Here is a 20,251-nt window from a genome sequence, read left to right on the forward strand (position 1 = left end):
GTCCCTGGACGGCCTGTATCTTACAAAAGACTTGTGGACGGAACTGAAAGTTATAATCCAAGAGTCCATGATTATCTTTATCTCCCAAAGCCCAGAGGTGAGGACAGGGGAAGAGGGATGCTTGGTCAAATTTTACAAACAATGATGTCATTTCAGCTGAAGAACCCCAGAGGCCTGTGGGGGGATCCGAACCAGTGAGGACACAGCACAGCACAGCACACAGCGCCTGAGCTTGGCTATCCCTGTCCTTCCCTCACCCCCCCTCACCCCCCCATGACCACAGAAGCAGCACATCATAGAGGATGGTGCTCAGATCCGGGTATTTTTCCTGCTTCGCTATGGAAGTCAGACTATCCCTTATCCAGACTATATCCAAATTCTCAGGACAGGGTAGATACTCTATCTCTTCTTACTACAGCTGGTAGATTCCTGAGTGATTAATTAGAAAATTAAAAGTAATACAATCTCATAGTGGCAGTCTGCACAGGCTACTGCGGACAGACACCACCTTCTCCCAAACCAGATCTTCACCAGGGCTTCCCTGTCAGGGCCTGGGTCAGCCCCTCCTCCCGCATCTCATGATTGGTTACCAAGGCCATGACCTTATGTCCTACAGAGGCCTCAGAAGGTTCTCCTGCCAGGAGCCTGCTGTCTGGGCTCCAGACATCGCCAACCCTGTGGGGGACAGACCCACAGATCATGTGTCCCTCCCCCTCCTCTTTCTCATTTCTACTCATCTCTCTGCTCCCTCTCACCACCACACACTCACATACATTCTCATACTCACACACACTTTCACACATACACACACACACCAGAGTGGCCTCTGCAACATGTCTGCTTGCTCCCCACAGAATAACACCCTCCACATGCCAGCCCAAGGGCCATTCATACCCAGAACCGTTTCCAAGCTCAGGTCCCAAGACTCCACTCAAGTGTGTGGCTCCAAGTCTTCCGCAGTCCCTGCCAAGGCCCTGAGCTCTCCTTGCTCAGCCTGGCTGATTTCTGGTCTCTCCTTCAGGCCTAGCAATTCCCTCTCCAACCCGGCCCAGTCCAGGCACCTGTCTCTCACATTGCAGCTTAGCTCAGGGATCCTTTCATCCAGGAAGGCCCCACGGAGCCCCTTCCCAGACTGTGTTAGGAGCACTGCTCCATTTCCCCTTAATTTCTGGGGCAGCCCCTGTGTAACATCGACCGCACAGGCGCAATGATCCCCTCACACTTCTGATTCTCCCACATGCGGAGCTGGAGGGCTGGAGCAGTGGTCATTTGACCCCTTCCCCCAAGTACTCACCAGTGCCTGGCCCCGTGCTGGCACTCCCTGAGTGCTTGCTGAAATTCTAGACTCAAGTTCTCTGGACTAGATGGCTCTATCAGGAAGGGAGCCAGAGAGGGGCGGACAGGATCAGCCATCTCAGAGACCCGTGAGACAGCATTAGGGACATGCTAGGGTGGCCATTCTGCGGCAGCAGGGGGACCGGCTTTGCATCAGGCTTAATGCAGCTCTAGCAGTCTGAGCCCTCCCAGTCTCAAAAGCCACCACAAGAAACAGAAGCCCTCCCTTATGGGGGTTGAGAGAGCCAAAACCCACAAAGAGTACCAAACCCTGAACATACCAGTTTTTTCCTATGCATACATACCTATGATGAAGCTTAACTTATGAATTAGGCATGGCATGAGGTTAATAGCAACTAAAAACAAATAGAAAAATTGTTAACAACATGCCATAATAAAAGTTATACGAATGTGGGCTCTCTCTCAAAACAGCTTCATGTACAGTGCCTGCCCTGCTTGTGAGGACATGAGACAGTAAAATACCCAGAGGTGAGAAGAAGGGACAGGAAGGATGCAGGCATGTGACTCTGCCTTCGGTTACTATTGGCCTTCTGATGAATGGTCAGAAGGAGGGTCACCTGCTTCCAGACTGTGGCTGGAGGCCAGACATGAAATGGTGGAAAACAAAACCTCAGCTGGGGGTGGCGGCGGGCTACCATATTACAGTTTAAGAGAAAGCTCCTTGTGAAGCCACAGCTCCATAGAAGGAAGATCAGGCTTTAGGCGGATGCCTCCCGCCAGATGGGTTCTCACACCCGAGACGTACACTCAACACCCAGTGTTCCCACACAAGTCTACACTCACGCACATACACCACGCACACACACTCTCAATCCACAGCCATCCAGAGGAGCGTGGAAAAGCGAGCCCAGCCTGAATGGCAGATGTGACACAGCCAGACCCCCTTGGGAGGCAACCGCTCAGGAGAGTCACCAGGGAAAGAGCCAGGCCACTCTCCGTGACCACCTAAGATCCAGAGCCAAGACTGCCCGCAGGCACTGACGTTTGGAGGATGGGGTGCTGAAGTGAAGGAGGACTGAAGGGGGACTGGCAGCAAAGGGATACCTGCGCCCACAAAACACCTCCATCCCAGGACCTACAGGCCTCAGAGACGGCTGCAAAAAGTCAGGCCTTAATGCAGCCTGGTCTGCAGAACTTCTGATTCCAGCAAACCCTAGACTATCCTAGAGGTGTGGGCATACAGCAGTGTTTGAGCTCCTGTGAAAAAGACAAAGCGTTCACGTACTTTAATTTGACAGTTTGCCAGGCACCCTCACTGAGCCTTTTGAACTGACGGCATATCGCATGTGCATCCATAAAGGGAACCCTTGCCTGGCTCTGAACCTCCTGACATTTACTGAGTGATTACTAGATCCTATTCCTCCAGCAGAGGAGGACCAAGGACTGTTGAGGGCTCTGGTCTGCAGAGCATCCAATGCAACCTTATCTTTGCCTGGTGCACACTGCTTTCCTGCTGAAACACATCCCCTCATGGGTGTGCATTCCTGCCACAACTTAAGTTCAAATTACAAGTCATCGAGATCGTTCCTTTTGTCGACATAATGAACCAAAGTCAGCCCATGAGGCCCAGCAGGCGCTACAAGAGGTCAAATGCTAAGGCAGGAACCAAACCCTCTGACGGCCAAGAGAGCTGGCTGCTTTTGAGGTGCTCTTGCTTTTGGGATCTCCGGTCCCAGTTGTAGAGAGAGGCCCTTCTAGACCACAAAGCCCATCCTCCCACAGCCCTGCCCAAAGGCTCCCATGGATTCACATCACCTCCAGGATAAAATGAAAATGGTCTAGTTTGGTGAGCAGGCAAGGCCCACCCGCTCCTCTATCCAACTTCACCTCCAGACCCTCACTGCGGATCAGCTGGCCAAGGAGGATGTCATCCATTTCAGGTAACGGGATCTGGTAAATACCAGAGAAGGTCAGCATATGGTTAGTCACAACTGCAACTGTCATTCATTGAACTTCACTGAATGACATTTGTGGGGGTAGGGGTGCAGTGTGAGCATGAGGTGTGTGTATGTGTCTGTGGTTTCTATGTGTGTATATGTGGCACGTATGTGAAATATATGTGTTGTGTGTATGTGAAGGGTGTATGTGGTATGGTGTGTGTGTGTGTGTGTGTGTGTGTGTGTGTGAGATATGGGTATGCTATGAGTGTGGGGATGTATGTTTCATAGAGATTATATATTCTATATTTTGGACATCATATGTATATGGGCAATTCCCTTATATATAACTTCCATTTTATGAACAATGTTCCTTAACTCATAGTTTTTATATGAATTAAACCAACTAATGCTTGTGGAGAACTGAGCACAGCATCAGGCACACAAGTGCTCAGTCAACAGTAGCTGTGATCACTATGGCTAGTTCCATCATCATCTCTAATCCTCACCTCACCACAGCCCTCAGAGTAGCTACTCTCATTATCCCTGCCTTCAAATCAGGAAATCAAAGCTTGGGGAGATAAAGCAATAGGCCCAAGGAACATGGCCACCGAGGTGTAGAGCACTCAGCCTGAATCAAAGGCCCAAGGCCTCTGCCCTTCCTCCCTGGAGGGAAGGGCCCACGTTGCACAGGAGGGACTGAGCCAAGTCACTTGCTGAGTGTTAGGGTGGGCAGGGATGAACACCCTGTCCCCATTCCCAGCCCATTGCCCTGCCTTTACCCCGCAGATTCTCATGACAGACTAAGGTGTCACTTCTCAAACCGTTAAGGAAGGTCAAGGGTGATGTATTTCTTTTCATGAGGAAAAAATTGCTCTATATATGAAATCTGATTCTTACACATTTAAAAACTACTCATCAAGAACCCAAGATGATGTCTGACACAAGGATTCATCTATAAAGAAATCAGGCCAATACCATCTATAGGGTAGAGACCAAACTTAAAACTGGAAGCTATTGTGTCCTAACATTTTGAAAATCATCACCATTATTGTGAGTTTCCAGGAGAAGCAGGAAGAATGCACACATACAGACACACACATAGACAGGTTTTGTAAGTAGACCTGGGATCAGAATCTGGCTCTATTATTTCCTTATTAAATGTGTGACTTTGGCTATGTTATGTATCCTTTCTTAGCCTTGGTTTCTTTAGTGGTAAAGTTCTTGGATTGAGAGGGAATTAAATGAAAATAAGTGTTTAGTACTCGGCTCCCAGAGACATCGAAAAATGACTATTGCTTCTCATCACTCGATACCACTGTCTGGAGCTGACGACCATTTCCCTGCCCTCTAAGAGCTGGAAGAATAAGGTTCAACACTGAGATTCCAAGTTGACCTGCATGCTATCCAGGTGGCCAGGGTGGAGGTCTCCTTGGGGACACCCTCTCCCAGAAGAGAAAAATCAGGGAGCCTCTGAAAGGGAATACTCCCCAAGACAAAGCAAGAAGCAACGGGCCTCGGGGTCCTGGACGTCTCTGTCAGTTAAGTATCTGACTTGATACAGGTCACGATCTCACAGCTCATGAGATCAAGCCCCACATCGGGCTCTGTGCTGATGCTCAGAGCCTAGAGCCTGCTTTGGATTTTGTGTCTCCCTCTCTCTTTCTGTCCTTCCCCTGCTCGTACTCTGTCTCTCTCTCCCTCAAAAAGAAATAAACAGTAAAAATTAATTAATTAATTAATTAAAAATTTTAAAAATACAAAAGAACTCACAGATACAGAGAACAGGTTGTGGTTGCCAGAAGCAGGGGATGGGGGTGGGCAAAATAAGTGAGAAGAGCCAAAAGGTACAAATTTACAGTTTTAAAAGAAATACATCATGGCGATGTAAGGCACAGAATGGTGACTCTACTTAATAACACCGTATTGCATATTTGAAAATTGCACAGAGAATAAATCTTAAAGGCTCTTATCACAAGAAAAAGATTGTAAAGAGTGTGGTGATGGGTGTTATTAACTAGACTTATGTGGTGATCATTTTGCAATATATACAAATATCGAATCAGTATGTTTTATACCGAAAAGTAATATAACGTCAGAGAGTCAATTATACCTCAATAAAAAATACATGAATAAATGCCTTCTTGGATGGATTAGCTAAAATTAGATTTAGGTTAGGTTGGCGGACTGCACAAAATTAATATTGGGCAACAATAATATAGACACTAGAAATATAAGTATACATTTAAGAATTATTTTAAGCGTTTACATACTACATATGTAACACGTATTTACTGGAAAGAGGATAAAGATAACAGCATAGTAAACACTAAATAGTTAAACATTATGAGGATGCTATTAAATTATTTTAGGGTAACCACTAAAAGGCTAATAGAGAATATAAGATCAAATCATTAGATGGGAAAAATTAAATAAAAAATAAAAATTCTAATAATTCAGAAGAAGACAAGAAAAAAATCAAAAGAAAAAGTGGGACAAATAGAAAATACAAAATAACAAAGTAGAAATCATTTCAAACATATTAATAATTATAAAAGTGTAAACAGAACACATGCCTCAGTAACCAAAAAATATCACGCTGGGTTAAATGACAAAATAAAGCAAAAACAAAAATAGCTCATTACTATCTACAAAAAGCACACCTAAACTGTTAGGACACAGAAAGCTTAAAACAAAAGAATTTTTTTAAAAAAATTCCAGGCACATACTGCCCAAAAGAAAGCTGATGTAGCCTTATCGTTATTACCAGAAAAAAATGTTTGTTTTTAATTTTCTTAACATTTTTATTTATTACTGAGAGACAGAGACAGAGCATGAGCATGGGAGGGGCAGAAAGAGGGAAAGTACACAGAATCTGAAGGAGGCTCTAGGCTCTGAGCTGTCAGCATAGAGCCCAACGCAGTGCTCAAACTCACAAACCACAAGATCACGACCTGAGCCAAAACACCTAACCAACTGAGCCACCAGGCACCCTAGAAAAAATTTTTGCCAAAAAATTGGCAAAATGTACTAGTGGAGATAAAGAAGGCCACCATATAAGGCAAAAAACTTTGATTCTACGAGATGATATAAAAGTTGTAAATATGTGAGATTTGAATAGTCTCGGATATGTGTAATGTAAAAATTAACAGAAGTTGACAAATCTATGAAAATAATGAAAAATATCTCACATCTCTTAGTAACTGATATGTCAAACAGATTAAATAATCTGAAAATTCGAAGAAGACACTTGGCCAGTTCGATCTAAGGGACATAAATAGAACATTGACCCTAACCATTAGAAAATATGCATTATTTTCAAGCACACACAGAAGATTTATCACACTGGAGGCTGCAAAGTCAAGCTCAACTAATTTCCAGGAATTACCATCATGCAGTCCGCCTTTTCTCATGATGATAAAACTAGAAATCGGCAATGAAAGAAAATGACCAAAAATACTCTGTAACTTTGGAAATCCAAATTTCAAACAAGATTCAAGAATGAAACTCTAAGTCACAAAGAAATTGGAAATACTGAGGACTAAATAATATTGAAAGTGCAACTTAATGAAACTTGCATGATACAGTAAAGTGACAGAGACATTTGCATTTAAAAAGAGGACTGAAAATCAGTCTCCTTATCAATTAAATTGAGAAGAATACCAGAATAAACCAAAATAAAGGAGAAGACATAATAAGAATGATCAAACGAAGACAGAAATAGAATGTTGACGCACGAGAGATAGGAACAAGAGATAGGAAAAGCTGAAAGTTGCTTCAAGGGACATACTAATAAATAACCCCCCTGTCAAGAATGCCAGGGGGCTGGAGGACAGGGGAAAGAATGGACACAATCATGTCAGGAACAAAAAGTTAAAAGGATATTATGAACAACCTATGCCAATAAATTCAACCTTAGATGAATGGGAAAATGAACTTTAAAAAAATGACTAAGAATGATTCAAGAAGAAATCTGAATTTATTCTCACAAAAATAAATCTTAACAAGAAAACATCAGGCTTATGAGGGTTTTACTGGCAGACTCTCTCACAAAGCTAAGGAATGAAAAGAGTAATCTACGTAAACTCTTCCAGAGAATAGAAGAGGAAGTACTGCTCAACTCCTGTGATGAGGCTACCATAAACTTTATAGTAAAAACAGTCAAGAAAAGAGTGTGAAAGGAAAAATAGTCTCAGGAGCAAAAGTCCTTGGAAAAAATTAGCAAATCAAAGCCAGCAATAAATACATCCTGAGCAAGTTGGTATCTGCCTGAATGCAAGATTAGGAAACCCTATTAATTTAGCATATTAGCTGATGAAACAAGAACAATCATATGATTATCTCCATAGAGATTTGGCATTCATCCCCCTCACCACCAGCACCCAACACTGAAATCTGACCAACCCAAAATCTCCGGCTAAAAATGTGCAGTGTCTTTCAGAAGGGTTTCCTGTGGCGGTCAATGTAAGATGGCCTGGAGAGGTGGTAGGCAGGAGAGTTTCTTGCAAAATTAACATGGTTGGTCATTGCTACCTTGGGAGAATACAAAAGATAACCAACTATTGCTGTTGTGTTGTTTCATCTGTTTCCCCTGCCCCTCCAAAGGAAGGAGGGGTGTTCCTTGCTCTCCCGTCCTTTAGTGGAAGTCTGTCTTACAGGAATGAAAGTCTGGGGTCATGGAGGAGACGGGCCTGTGAACGTAGAGGAGATGATTGTCTTTGTTACGGGAAGGGGAAGCATCGAGAAAGACCAGGAAGAATCAGGCGTGGGCAAGGATGCTGTGGTTACCCTGTAAGTCAAAGGACCTCCTCCCACCCCCGGTAGTGCAGGGGCAAGGGTGAGGGCAGTGGGTAAGATAAGGCCCCCCCAAAGGCTGCCCGGCACACCACGGAGGCCAGGCACAGGCACCAAGGCTCCCAGGACCGGCAGCAAGGATGCCAAAGGAGAAAGTGAGAGATCAGCAGAGTCCTGCCCTGTTTCCAAGATCTGATGAGCCCCCTGTTCTCGTGCAACTCAAAAGCATCCTCCAACCACGTATTGACTCAGATTGGTTTTCTGCCTGCTCCCAAAAGCAGAGGAGATCGGGGTCAAAGTTAACTCAATTTACTAAAGGGGAAAAAAAGCCATGTGACGTTTTTGCACACCTAGTTCCCAGTCTAGGCTTCCTACCCCACTGCACAGGCACAGGATATTTGGGGGGAAACAGGAGACAGAGATACACTGATGACCCAGTTACGGAAGTGGGCAGCAAAGCTCTACCTCTCCTCCAGGTCTGGCCACAGCTTGAAGTTGCCGTGGGGGTCACTGCCGGCCTCCTCCTTCTGGGCATTCAGAACTGGGTCCTGCCCAGCCGTTGGGGACTCCTTCAGGTCTCTGCGCAGGTGGAGGGTGCCACTGGCCATGCTGTCCAGAAAGCTGAGGATCTGAAGGCAGCTCTGTATCTTGGGTGGGAGTGGGCTGGCAAGGGCAAAGGCCGCACTCAGCAGATCAGCGAAGGGCCTGGCCTTTGTGTCCATCTCGGAGTGCAGAGGGGCTCCCTCTTCCTCCCGGGCCCCGAAACAGCCCAGCAAACAGAGGTCCTCGGCCAGCTTCTCAAAAAGCCCATTCTTCTTGAAGAAGTCGCCGTTGACAGGGTCCAGGTGCAATGCCGCAGACAAGGCACAGAGGGTGTGCAGGACCAGACCCAAGGTCTGGCTGGGGGACACCATCCCCCACGCCTGTAGCGGGGGCTCCTGGAGAGACCCCTCCAGGTCAGAGAGCAGGGACAGGAGTCCATTGAACCCACTGGACACTCTGAAAGCAGCACGGCCTTTGGGGGTCTCCAGGATCCTGAGGAGAGACTGAAACACCCACAGGATAAAAATGAGGAAAACGCAGGAGACAACTTGTTAACACCGAGCGCTGACACTTCCCTGCCAGAGCATTGCATGTGCTCTTGCCTATTCAAGTCGCAGGAACAGCGAGCTACCTGAGGGTGATTCTGTAACCGTGGGATGTCTATATTGTTCCTCCTCATTTTAGTCGCCCCTCAGTGCCTTCTTTCAACCGGTGGCTGCCAAAGTCTATGCTGATGTATAAGGTTGGTTTACGGTCTTGGTTCTTGACTTCAATGCATCTCCCTCCAAAAAACTCTCTTTGACCCGTACCTTATACTTCCCCCAGGCCAAGTGCTCACACAGCCCCCTCTCATTTCTTGAACCCAATACTCTGCACACTGTTCTGAAGTGACTTGAAAGTTGTCTCAGCCCTCCACTAGACTGAAGCTCTGTGAAATCAGGCAACTCACTGCTGTGGAACGTAGCACATGCTTAATATGTCTTTGCTGAATGAGTGGAATGAACCATCTCTTATATTGCAAAAGAGACTTACGGTGAAATCTATATAAAGTAGCTTATTATTTATGTCCCTCTCTTTGCAAACATGAGTACCTCTATTAAATGAAGACAGATAGTAAAGTGAGTCTACTTAAAACCTGGTGTGAAAATATGAAGGAATCAGGTAGAGAAGAGAAACATTTAATGGAAGGAAACCTAAGTATAGCATATAGAATAGACCATGTGTGGAGTTCAGGCCATTCTTAACATACATAATAGGATCTACCTTCTCTAGATCACTGAGATTTTACCGGACACATTTTTGTTTCCTTCTGCAATCAAACATTTATTGAGCACTTACAATGGGCCATTCATTGAGTACAGTGTGTGGCGTACACTAGGTATTTAACAAACGTGTTGAAGGGAAGGAAGGAAAAAAGGATGGAAGGAAAGGAGGAAGGGAGAGAGGGAGGAAGGGAGGGAGGGAGGGAGGGAGGGAGGAAAGACTGTATTTAAGTAATTCTCATTCTGTGCTAAGGCTTCACACCCAAAAGTGAAAAATGTATGGATGATTTTAGATAAATATCAAAAGTCTCTAGCTTTTGGTATTTTCTTATTTGTGTTTCACAAAAGTTCCTTGGGATTCCATCTAAGTTCATCTTATGTGTGCTTCTGAGAAAGTGGCCAATACTTGCGGTTTCATTAGCAGGTTTTGGAGAGAGGTGTAAATTGTTTTATCCGCTACTGCACTAGCAGCACAAAAAAGGGGATTTTCTGGGCAGGCACAATTTCATGCCAATTCCAAGATGCTTGACACAGGTTCAAAGAAAAAAAGAAACTCCCAACTTAGTGCGTGTGTGTACGGGGGCTGATTCTGTGTCTTAAATGCACGGTTTAGGATGACAATCTATAGCATGATGTGTGAAAGTTAATGAATGAAGAGAAAATTGTTAAGTCAGGAAAATAAAAGGGGGGAAGGGACTAAATTTTATTTTATTTTATTTATTTTTTTAAATATTTTTTTATTTATTTCTAGGAGAGAGACAGTGTAAGCAGGGGAGGGTCAGAGAGAGAGGGAGACACAGACTCTGAAACAGGCTCCAGGCTCTGAGCTGGCAGTCAGCACGGAGCCCGACGCGGGGCTCGAACCCACGAACCGCGAGATCATGACCCAAGCGAAAGGCGGACGCTTAACCGACTAAGCCACCCAGGCGCCCCGGGAAGGGACTAAATTTTAAAACTCTCATGGAGAGAAAGTCAAACAAAAATTTAGTAAAGTTTTAAGTAACTATTAAATATGAAGTCATGCACTTTTGGGGAAGAAGGTAATTTTCCAGCTCTATCTTTAAAATGCTGGTAATCCTAATCCAACGCTATTTATCTGAAACAGTATAATTTGTATCTCTAATTTTCTTCTCTAATATTATATTCTACTCCAAGAGGCCTGAACTGCTCAGTGGTAGGTTAACTCCATTTTGGGAGCAGGAGAACACGAAATGTGCCAGAACTACCTGAACACCCACAGCCAAAGACTCTTTCAAAGAGAAAGACAAAGGAGGTGCTTTAAGACCTCCACTGTCCCATTTAAGACATTTCAAGATATTAAAAAAAAAAAACAAAGTTTATAGTAAGTAGGAGAGTTTATGAAAGGCCAGAGTCCATGCTTACATTCCAAATGGACAAATAATAGTATAAAGTAGAAATATTCATCCTTACCAATATGGGTCAATTGATCTTTTCCTGGTTATAGGAAAAGAAAATATGCAGCTTACAGTGGTGAGATCAACGATTACCCACCACAGCTCAGGGGGATGGCTTCGGGGAAACTGAATTGTCATTTTGTTCTTTGAAAGAAATCAACACCAGGGCCATCCACTAAGGGGGGTTAAATCAGAGTCATGGGAGAGACTTCAGGGAAACGGGCTTTCCAAACTGCCAGAAGGATGGAGGCAAAAACGAAATATGAAGGATGAGGCAGCAATAACGGCTTCCTTTCTCCTCCTTCAACCATATCTGGTTGAAGATATGGCTAAACTACTTCAGAATTTGGCTGAAACTCCAGGAAATGTTGACTTTGTAGGCAGAGCCTTCAAAGAAGCATGTAGACTGTCAAAGCAGGGTCTCCAGAAGGGTGGTGCTCTGTGAGTGGGAAGCTTATGGTGTAGCAACACTAAGACTTCTAGAAGGGCAAGGCCTTTCTCTGCGTGGACAGCATCAGCACAGCTGCCTGCCCCCCACAGCCTACCCATTGGACTCTGAGGCCAAGACAGCCCACACACAGATCTACTACATCTGTGCCTGTCTTGTGTGAACAACCCACTCTCAACACAACAGAATATTATTTCTTCCACCAAGTTGGAAAAATACTCTAAGCTTGAAGTGTGTGTGTTAGTACTGGCCTCTTCCCACCGACTGATAACCCACATGAAAGGATGAACACTGGTGTCTGGTACAGTGTGCGTTGCTTTGTCTGCATCTGACCTTATGTGTGGTTGTGTGGCTCTTGCTGTGAAAAAGAAATACATCACCAAGACATTGGGAAATCTTAAGCTTTAGGATGTTAAGCTATCTAAATTTATGAGAGTGTTTTCAGTGGCTCCTAAAACCACTAGGAGGTTGTTTCAGGGAAATGGATTGGATGGAGCTCAGCTGTTTATCACAAGGGCACGTGACAAAACAAATATGAAAAATGGAGAACGATCAAAAAACAAACGAATCAAATTACAGGCAATTGTCTGGGCGCTGGAAGACCACTAAACTCCCCTCTTATTCAAGAAACTACCTTCCAATCATCCAATTTGACACCAGACATTGCTCAAAAGGATTCCATCATTCAGAGGGTTGAGAGCAGATATTGTTATAACAGAGCAACCCAATTTAAGTCCTTCTTATGATCTGTGTCTCTCAGTGGGCCTGTCCCCTGTAATTCCTACATGGCTCCTTTCTCCTCCTGTTGGGAGGGGGGAGGAGAAAGAGATGGCTGTCCTTAATTGTTGCTTTGTTTGATTTATTAAATTCAGAATCATTATCCAAAATGGGGGTAATCTCATTAGAACTTAGACTGCTCTATTATTTCTTGGGATGGGGTTAATTTCATATTTGCAGAGTCATAAAGTAAAGAGTCTAAAATCCAATTACAAAGGCTTAATTTCATAGCAACTAAAGAGAAACATTTCTATCATAAAGGAAAATAAATATTGCGCTACTTCGGGAAACGATTTGTCAGGAGCTGGGGGCCTAGAATGAGGGTCTCCATTACTGTCATTCAACTTTGCATGATAATGCATCACCTAGGCTTGTGAGTCTGTGGAGGGGAGTAAATTTAATCAGCTGAAGTCAAAGTAATCAGGCTGGGGTTGACACATTTCAAGAAAGGTCAGCGTTAAGCACATTTTCTCCTCCTTAACTCAGTTACCATGTCATCGTCTCTGAGTTCGTATTCCTCCAGCTTGAATGTATAAAATGGATGTCTGCTGCAAAGCGCTAACTAGGTTAGGGCTAACAGGATTTATTTCACATTCTATTATTTGTTATTCCTCATAATTTTCCACGTGTCACGCTGGAAGACTGGTGAGGTAATGTGATTAAGCACAGAGTTGAACAGCTAAATGTATATTAGCAAATCAATCTGAATTTGTGCATAACCCAATCATAGTCCCACTGGCAGTGGAGAGGAAATTCATTTGCCTACATTATTCTTTAACTCAATTATCATTTGCCAGAATTGGGTGGTGAAGTCACAAGTGCTTGCGTATTGGTATGAAAGTGCCACTGGATTTTGGAAACCACTGCCCTAAGTTGGGTGTTTCTGGAGAAATTTTCTCTTCCCAAAGCATCTGGCTGATGGTCTCAGGGAAGGGAAGTGAGGGTCGCGCCTTGATGTAAATGCATGTCAAATATGGCAAAGATTTGATGGGTTCAGAGGGTACTGCCTTTGAGGTCACCTCACTCTGTCATCTCCTCCCCCATCCTACATCTGACTCACTTTGCAGGTACAGGGCTTTGGGCTGAGTCCACGCTGAACTTCTAAAAAGGGAGATCTAGCCAGAAAGAGCTAATTTTACATCTTTGTTTCTAAAGTTCCAACAGATTCCCGAGATGATATAGAACAAATGCGGATTCTAGGTTAGACTCCAGCAAACATCAAACACCAACTGGATAGTCACTCACATGACTCAATGATTGGCAAGCCGGTAACAGCCCCATGTCCCCACAACTACCCATTGGAGCAACAAAGTGTCAACAGCCCTGGTCCTGGGAGAGCACTAGCATCTCCACGCACCATCCCCCAGCTTCTCAGCAGTGACTTGGCACCCGGGGAGAAGGCCGCACACTGAACACGGGGTATGACTTTGTTAAATAAGCTCATACAGTGTTAATCCCTTGATAGCGTGATTCTGAAATGATATTAAATCTGTAAAACACCATAAAGGCTTTACATTGCTAATTCTAGAAATTCAGTCCTATTACCCAAGGGCCGACCCTCCAATAAGGTGCCTCCGGGCTGCAGACTAAATAAGATGAACTTTCCATGAGCAAAGCCGAGTACACTTCTCTATAACAGATACAGAAACACTTCTTCTTTCCAAACAAAGTAAACCCGAAGCTTTCCTCCCTGTGGATCTGTTTGACTCTCAGTGTGAAAATCTCAGAAACAGATGGGGATTCCAATTATTCATCCCCCAGGAAACCGAAGTCCTGACTACTGTGGTCATGGTTTCTCTCTTGCTTATCAAAATAAGGCTCGTGTGAATCAGGCTGAAGACAGACATGTGAGGGAAAAAATGTAATAAACAGCACAAGAAAAAAAGGAAAGATCCCTAGATTGTAAGTCACTTGTCTTGGATTCAAACTCAGCTCACAATTTATAATAGACGCTTTCTGGAACATTAAGACTGGACCACATGGGGGAGCCTGGGTGGCTCAGTTAGTTAAGCATCAAATTTCAGCCCAGGTCATGATCTCGCAGTTTGTGGGTTTGAGACCCACGTAGAGCCCTGTGCTGACAGCTCAGAGCCTGGAGCCTGCTTCGGATTCTGTGTTTCCCTCTCTCTCTGCACCTTTCCCCCACTTGCACTCTGTCTCTGTCTCTGTCTCTCTCTCTCTCAAAAATAAATAAACATTAAAACAAATTTAAAAAAATAAAAAAGATTAGACCGCATGAAGCTAAAGTCCTTCCTAGCTGTAAATTGTCATCCATTCTTGTTCTGTTGTTCCCTTATGTTCCTTCAGGTGGGCCCTTCACTTCCTCTACCAAGTCCTATTTTATTTCATATAAAACTGATTTCTTTGGCTGTATAACTAAATCACGGTTTTGGTTCTTGTCATCTGTGAAATGCATGATAATTATGGTCACAATGTCACTTTTGGATAGGCTTCTCCTGATGCTTTGGCCATGCCAAGCACTGCGGGCTCAGGTCATGTGATTGATGCTGGGAACACATGTGTCTGACAATCACATGACATGGTTGACTCTGCAGAGAGATAAGTAGGTAAAGGAAATGGAGCACTATTCTCTAAATGTTAAAATGGTTTTGTACAGAAGGAGTCATGGCCGAGTAAGCCTGATGGTTTAATTTTGGAAGTCAGACCAACTCCATATTATTTTTTAATTCACCAATGATCAAGGTGTGTACGTTTCTGAGACATGAGCATGTGTTTGGCAAGGGGCTGTGTTGCATATATACGTGACCAGTCCCCAAGTCAGCCTCCTGAGGCATATCTGCATTTACATCTGCTCTTCTCATAAATGGCATATAACCAAAGAAAGGGAATTTTTCAAAACGTGTAAGACCCCAAAGGCAAAAGGAATGAAAAAGCAAGACCAAAAAAATTGTGAAAGCTGTAAGGCAGAAGTCATGGTGGAGATGACAGTTGTTATTCTAATTGTCTTAATTTGATGATTGCTAACAATCCTACAAACACAAAAACCTATACTCATCTTTGTTACCCACAAGTGACACCCTAGTTTTACTCCTCCCATTTGTGCCCTCTGGGCACCTGCCTCTTATTTCCTCTTCCCAGCTCAAACATCCTCTGCAAGCTTGCCTCAACGTGCAAGGGAGGAGTGGGCTCTCCTACTCCTCTGCACTCAGTACTTTCCAGGGCGTTACCGCACTGCATTGCCATTACTGCTCACTTATCATGCGCCCTAGTCTACGAGCTCCCAGATGGCCAGGCCTATATCTCATTCAACTCTGTGTCCCAGGCTGGTAGAGGGTAGACCCTAAATGCTGGTCAAGTAAACAAGGCAGCTGCTTGGCCTCCATTGATTTAGACTCCACTTCCACAGATTACAGTGTTGCTGGGAAGACTACATTTCCCGGCACCCCTTGCAGCCCAATGAGCTGTGCCCAAAGGCGGTTGCATAGAAGTTGACGTGTGCCAGCTCCAGACCGGCAGAACACCTTGTGCAATTCTTTGTCTGCTGGCTGGATTTGATGCCCAGGTGACAGCCATCCCTGAATGGTATCCCCCCCATCACTGATTGGACTACACATAATGTATCAGACTACTGAAGTTGTGGGATTTCTTTGTTATAGTAGCTCATACTAGCCAGCTGTATACTACAGTGACCAACTGAATGACTGAATGCATGCACACGTGTTGATCACCAGCTGCACATTCGTGGGAAAGTCCAGCACAGAGGAAGACTTGACATCACCTGCAGGAGATCCAGTTTCAGCTCCAGCTCCCCTTGAGTGGACGAGCACAAAGCACCCACAATGATGCTCATGTACTCCTCAGCGTTGATGACTGAGAGCTGCTCCAAGATGCTGAGTGAGGACTCCCGGTACCACTCAACGTCCAGGAAGATCTTGATGAAGGGCACCATGCCGTGGTCTTTCAGGACAACTGTGGACCAGACAGATAGTATGGAGCTGAGCAAAGGGGCCTCGGCACCTGAGTTCTAATGACAAGGAAAGCTTTCTCCTGCAACATGTGGGTCTGTTTTGTTCCTTTCCTAGGTGTCTCTTCTGCCCATTAGAAACTCTTTTTTTCCCCCAAAAAATCCATACCTACTGTTAAAACTAAAAGAGGAAAAGAGAAATAATGGAGCTGAGAATTTTTAAAAAAACAGACAAATTTTTTAAAAACTTGCCTTTTTATGCTGTGAAAATTTTGTTTCTGAAATTCTTTTTCAAAAAAAATTTCAGTGAATTCGATTTTTTAGAAACCTAATACAAACTTTAGCTAGACAATGCTTCGGTCCGTTATCGCCACTTAATACCCTAATCCAGGCCCAATGGCAATTCTCTCTTTTCTCTGCCAAAATTCTTGCTGCAAACAAATGGTAACTGAATCACATGTGGAATAAGAACTAGGAGGTAATTGGATCGTTCAACTGGCATGATGTAGATTTGAGAAGGTCAACTCTGTGAGATAGGATTTCTCTAATTGTGAGCCAGGTACCCCTACATGGAAATCACTTTGGAAGCCTGTTAAAAGTAGATTCCTGAGCTCTATCTTGACCAGCTACTAATTAAATCTCTGAGAGTGAGCCTAGGAATACGCTTTTTTTTTTTCTAATCTGAGAGAAAGAGAGAGAGAGTATGTAAATGGGAAAGAGGGGAAGAGGGAGAGAGAAAGAATCTTAAGCAGGCTCCACGCTCAGCACAGAGCCCAATGCAGGGCTCAGTCCCACAAGCCTGGGATCATAACCTGAGCTGAAATAAAGAGTCAGATGTTCAACTGACTGAGCCACTCAAGTGCCCCTGGAATATGCATTTTAACCAGCACCTCCAAGGAACCTTTTATAGTCTAACATTAGAGACCCTCTGCATATGAACTATTCATTCACATTTGGTATAGTTGATGTATGAGGGCCTCAGATAAAGACACCCCAAATCACCAAATTCACTGATGTCACTTTGTTGATACACCTGCCTCATGACATAATGTATATGTATATAGTTAATGCACCCATTAAACACACAAACACACACACACACACACACACACACACACACACACACAGAAGCCACATGATCTTAGGAAGCCAAAGATGTTTTAGATGGATGGAGGTACTGAGTCCATCATGGGCTGGAAGCTCATCAAATTAAGCCTCTTAAAAATGATTTGTTTCCTTTACTCCAACTTTCACAATTTGGATTTTTCCTAAAGCACGTTAATTGGTGCAGCAAGATAGTAATAGGTTTTACTTGAAAGAGGAGGAGCACCTTGTAATCTCATAAATCTAGGGTATCTCTTTAGGCTATCTCTACCCCAACCTTAATTAGCAGCCTTAAAAGTAAAAGCTGTTGGGGCGTCTGGGTGGCCTAGTCGGTTAAGCGTCCGACTTTCGCTTAGGTCATGATCTCGCGGTTCGTGGGTTCGAGCCCCGCGTCGGGCTCTGTGCTGACTGCCAGCTCAGAGCCTGGAGCCTATTTCCGAGTCTGTGTCTCCCTCTCTCTCTGACCCTCCCCTCTTCACGCTGTCTCTCTCTCCTAGAAATAAATAAAAATATATAAAAAAATATTTAAAAAAAAAATAAAAGTAAAAGCTGTCAACCCAGATGTCTGCAAATTTACTGATGAGCACTGGACATCAACCAGCAAATGCACATTAGCAACAACCTTAGTGCTGGTTGTTTCTTGGGTAATAATCTTTGAACACTGACATAAGCCACCAGAGATAGTTAATGTTTACCGAGCAGTGACAAGACGAGGCTGGTACCATCCTTACCTGCATTCCGGACTGAGCCTCTCAGAAGTGTGACAACGGTTCTCAGCATCACACAGGTCAGTTCTCTCTCTGGATCCGGGACACCAAGCAAGGACTCTTTGTTACCTGGCATATTTAAGAATCAATAAATAAAACCTTCAGTATCCATGGTATGATCTCAAGTCTCTGAGTTCATTAGTTTTCCATACTTGTACGGAAATGAAAAGAGAATGCTTCTATTATAAGTGAGTGTGCATCATCCCAATTCATAAGATCTAACCCTATAAGCCCTTATACCATGGGTCTCCAATGTGAGCACATTAAAATCCCCTGGGGGGCTTCCTGAAATCCAGAAGCTGGAATCCTTCCCTAGAGTTTCTAGCATAGGAGGTCTTAGGTGAGGTTCCATAAAACTGCATTTTTCTTAAGTTCCCACGTGATGCTGATGGAGCTGGTCCAAGAGTGACCCTTGAGAACCACTACCCTACAGAATGTCTGAAGCCCCGCCTCTTTGACTTTCTTTTGGACAATTTTATATTTTGCCATTCATGGCTGGGAGGGAGGACCCGCCAGCTCACCCCTGAGGATGGAGATGATTGAGAGGTTCTGGAGTGGATGAGTGTTTCCATTAGATTCATGACCCTAAACCAGGCCTGTGTGTTCACGAATGAATCCCCAGCGCTGGGAAAGCGCCTGACACAAGGGGAAAGTTCCATCCATATTTGGGGAAAGAATGAATGAATGAAAGTAGTTTCCTCACCAGGAGACAAAGTATTTAAGAAGGATAAGAAACATGTAACAACAGAAAGCACAAAGTAAGGCCGGATACATCAGCTCACAAAATAGTTTCTCTGGGAATGGTGATAAGTCTGGTGACTGGATTGAAAAGCAAATTCATGGGGCCCCTGGGTGGCTTAGTCGGTTAAGTGTCCGACTTTCGCTTAGGTCATGATCTCGCGGTTCGTGGGTTCGAGCCCCGTGTCGGGCTCTGTGCTGACTGCCAGCTCAGAGCCTGGAGCCTATTTCAGAGTCTGTGATTCCCTCTCTCTCTGACCCTCCCCTGTTCACGCTGTCTCTCTCTCTCTCTCCTAGAAATAAATTTTAAAAAAATATTAAAAAAAAAAAAAAAAAGAAAAGCAAATTCAATATCAGGTGGCTGAGAAGCGACATACAGGAAGGTGACACGAAAACATCAAACAATAAGACTTTGCAAAGGGCAGTGGGGAATAAGCACATAGCAAAATATTCTCCAAGGCCTGACCCAGAGGCCCCGATGTGTAAAGACAGAAGGTCCTCATCTTCAATCTCGACCCTATGTACATATACTCCCAGGGAGATGTGAGTCCTTCCTGGCCTCCCAAAGGTGCCTGTCTATCTCAGTCTTCGATGCAGTAACTCAGAAGCTGCAGGGATAAGACTCACTCCCATTCCTTAAGCACTTGAGCATTTCTTCTCCAGCTATAGCAGTGAGACCTTTTCAGTATTTCTTCATTTAATTCTTACTACATCCCTATGATGTAGATATTTTTGCATCCATTTAACAGAGGAAGAAACAGGCTCAGTGAGGTTAAGTAACTTGTGCGGCACTCAGCTCATAAGTAACATAAGCAGGATTCCCCTCCAGGGCTGTCTGGTCCCAGAGCCCACACTCTCTCACTCGGCTTCTCATCACACTGGCCCGGGGAGGGACAACAGACAGACTGATGATGTAAGCTTGAGTCTGAAGCCCAATTCCAAAACCGGTCAATGGCTAGAGAGCCCTCAGCCCCTCCCAGCCAGCGCAGTAGGAGAAAAGGCCAAAAAGTGGGGAGAAATAAGTGCTGGATTCAGTCTCCTAGTCCCTCCTCCAGGCCGAAACCCCAGAGGTGCAGGTGCAGAGTGAGGGAAAGCCAGGAAGAGCTGGGAAAGGAGTTTTCATGCCCTGGCTCCTCTCTGCAGGTTGGTGGAGGTGGGGGTTGTGAACAAACCACACAGACCGGCCCCAGCAGAGTGTGTGCATGAGGGGTGGCTATTCAGCGAGAGAGCCCGGGCCAGCACTCC

At 44.6% G+C, this 20,251-nt stretch overlaps 1 protein-coding gene across 6 annotated transcripts in view; it reads right to left on the reverse strand.

The window, feature by feature from the left end:
• WDFY4 (WDFY family member 4) overlaps positions 1-20,251 on the reverse strand; it is a 292,803-nt gene that overhangs the window by 233,136 nt on the left and 39,416 nt on the right. For all 6 annotated transcript variants that reach the window (XM_039233715.1, XM_039233714.1, XM_039233716.1 and 3 more), the window contains 3 exons: positions 18,233-18,337; positions 16,212-16,402; positions 8,493-9,073 (listed from right to left, as the gene is read on the reverse strand). In XM_039233715.1, the coding sequence (XP_039089646.1) occupies positions 8,493-9,073; positions 16,212-16,402; positions 18,233-18,337 (877 nt within the window). The remainder of the gene's footprint in view (positions 1-8,492; positions 9,074-16,211; positions 16,403-18,232; positions 18,338-20,251) is intronic.

This window comes from Hyaena hyaena, unplaced genomic scaffold (assembly GCF_003009895.1).
Source record: "Hyaena hyaena isolate Hyena2069 unplaced genomic scaffold, ASM300989v1 scaffold_78, whole genome shotgun sequence".
Classification (NCBI taxonomy): domain Eukaryota; kingdom Metazoa; phylum Chordata; class Mammalia; order Carnivora; family Hyaenidae; genus Hyaena; species Hyaena hyaena.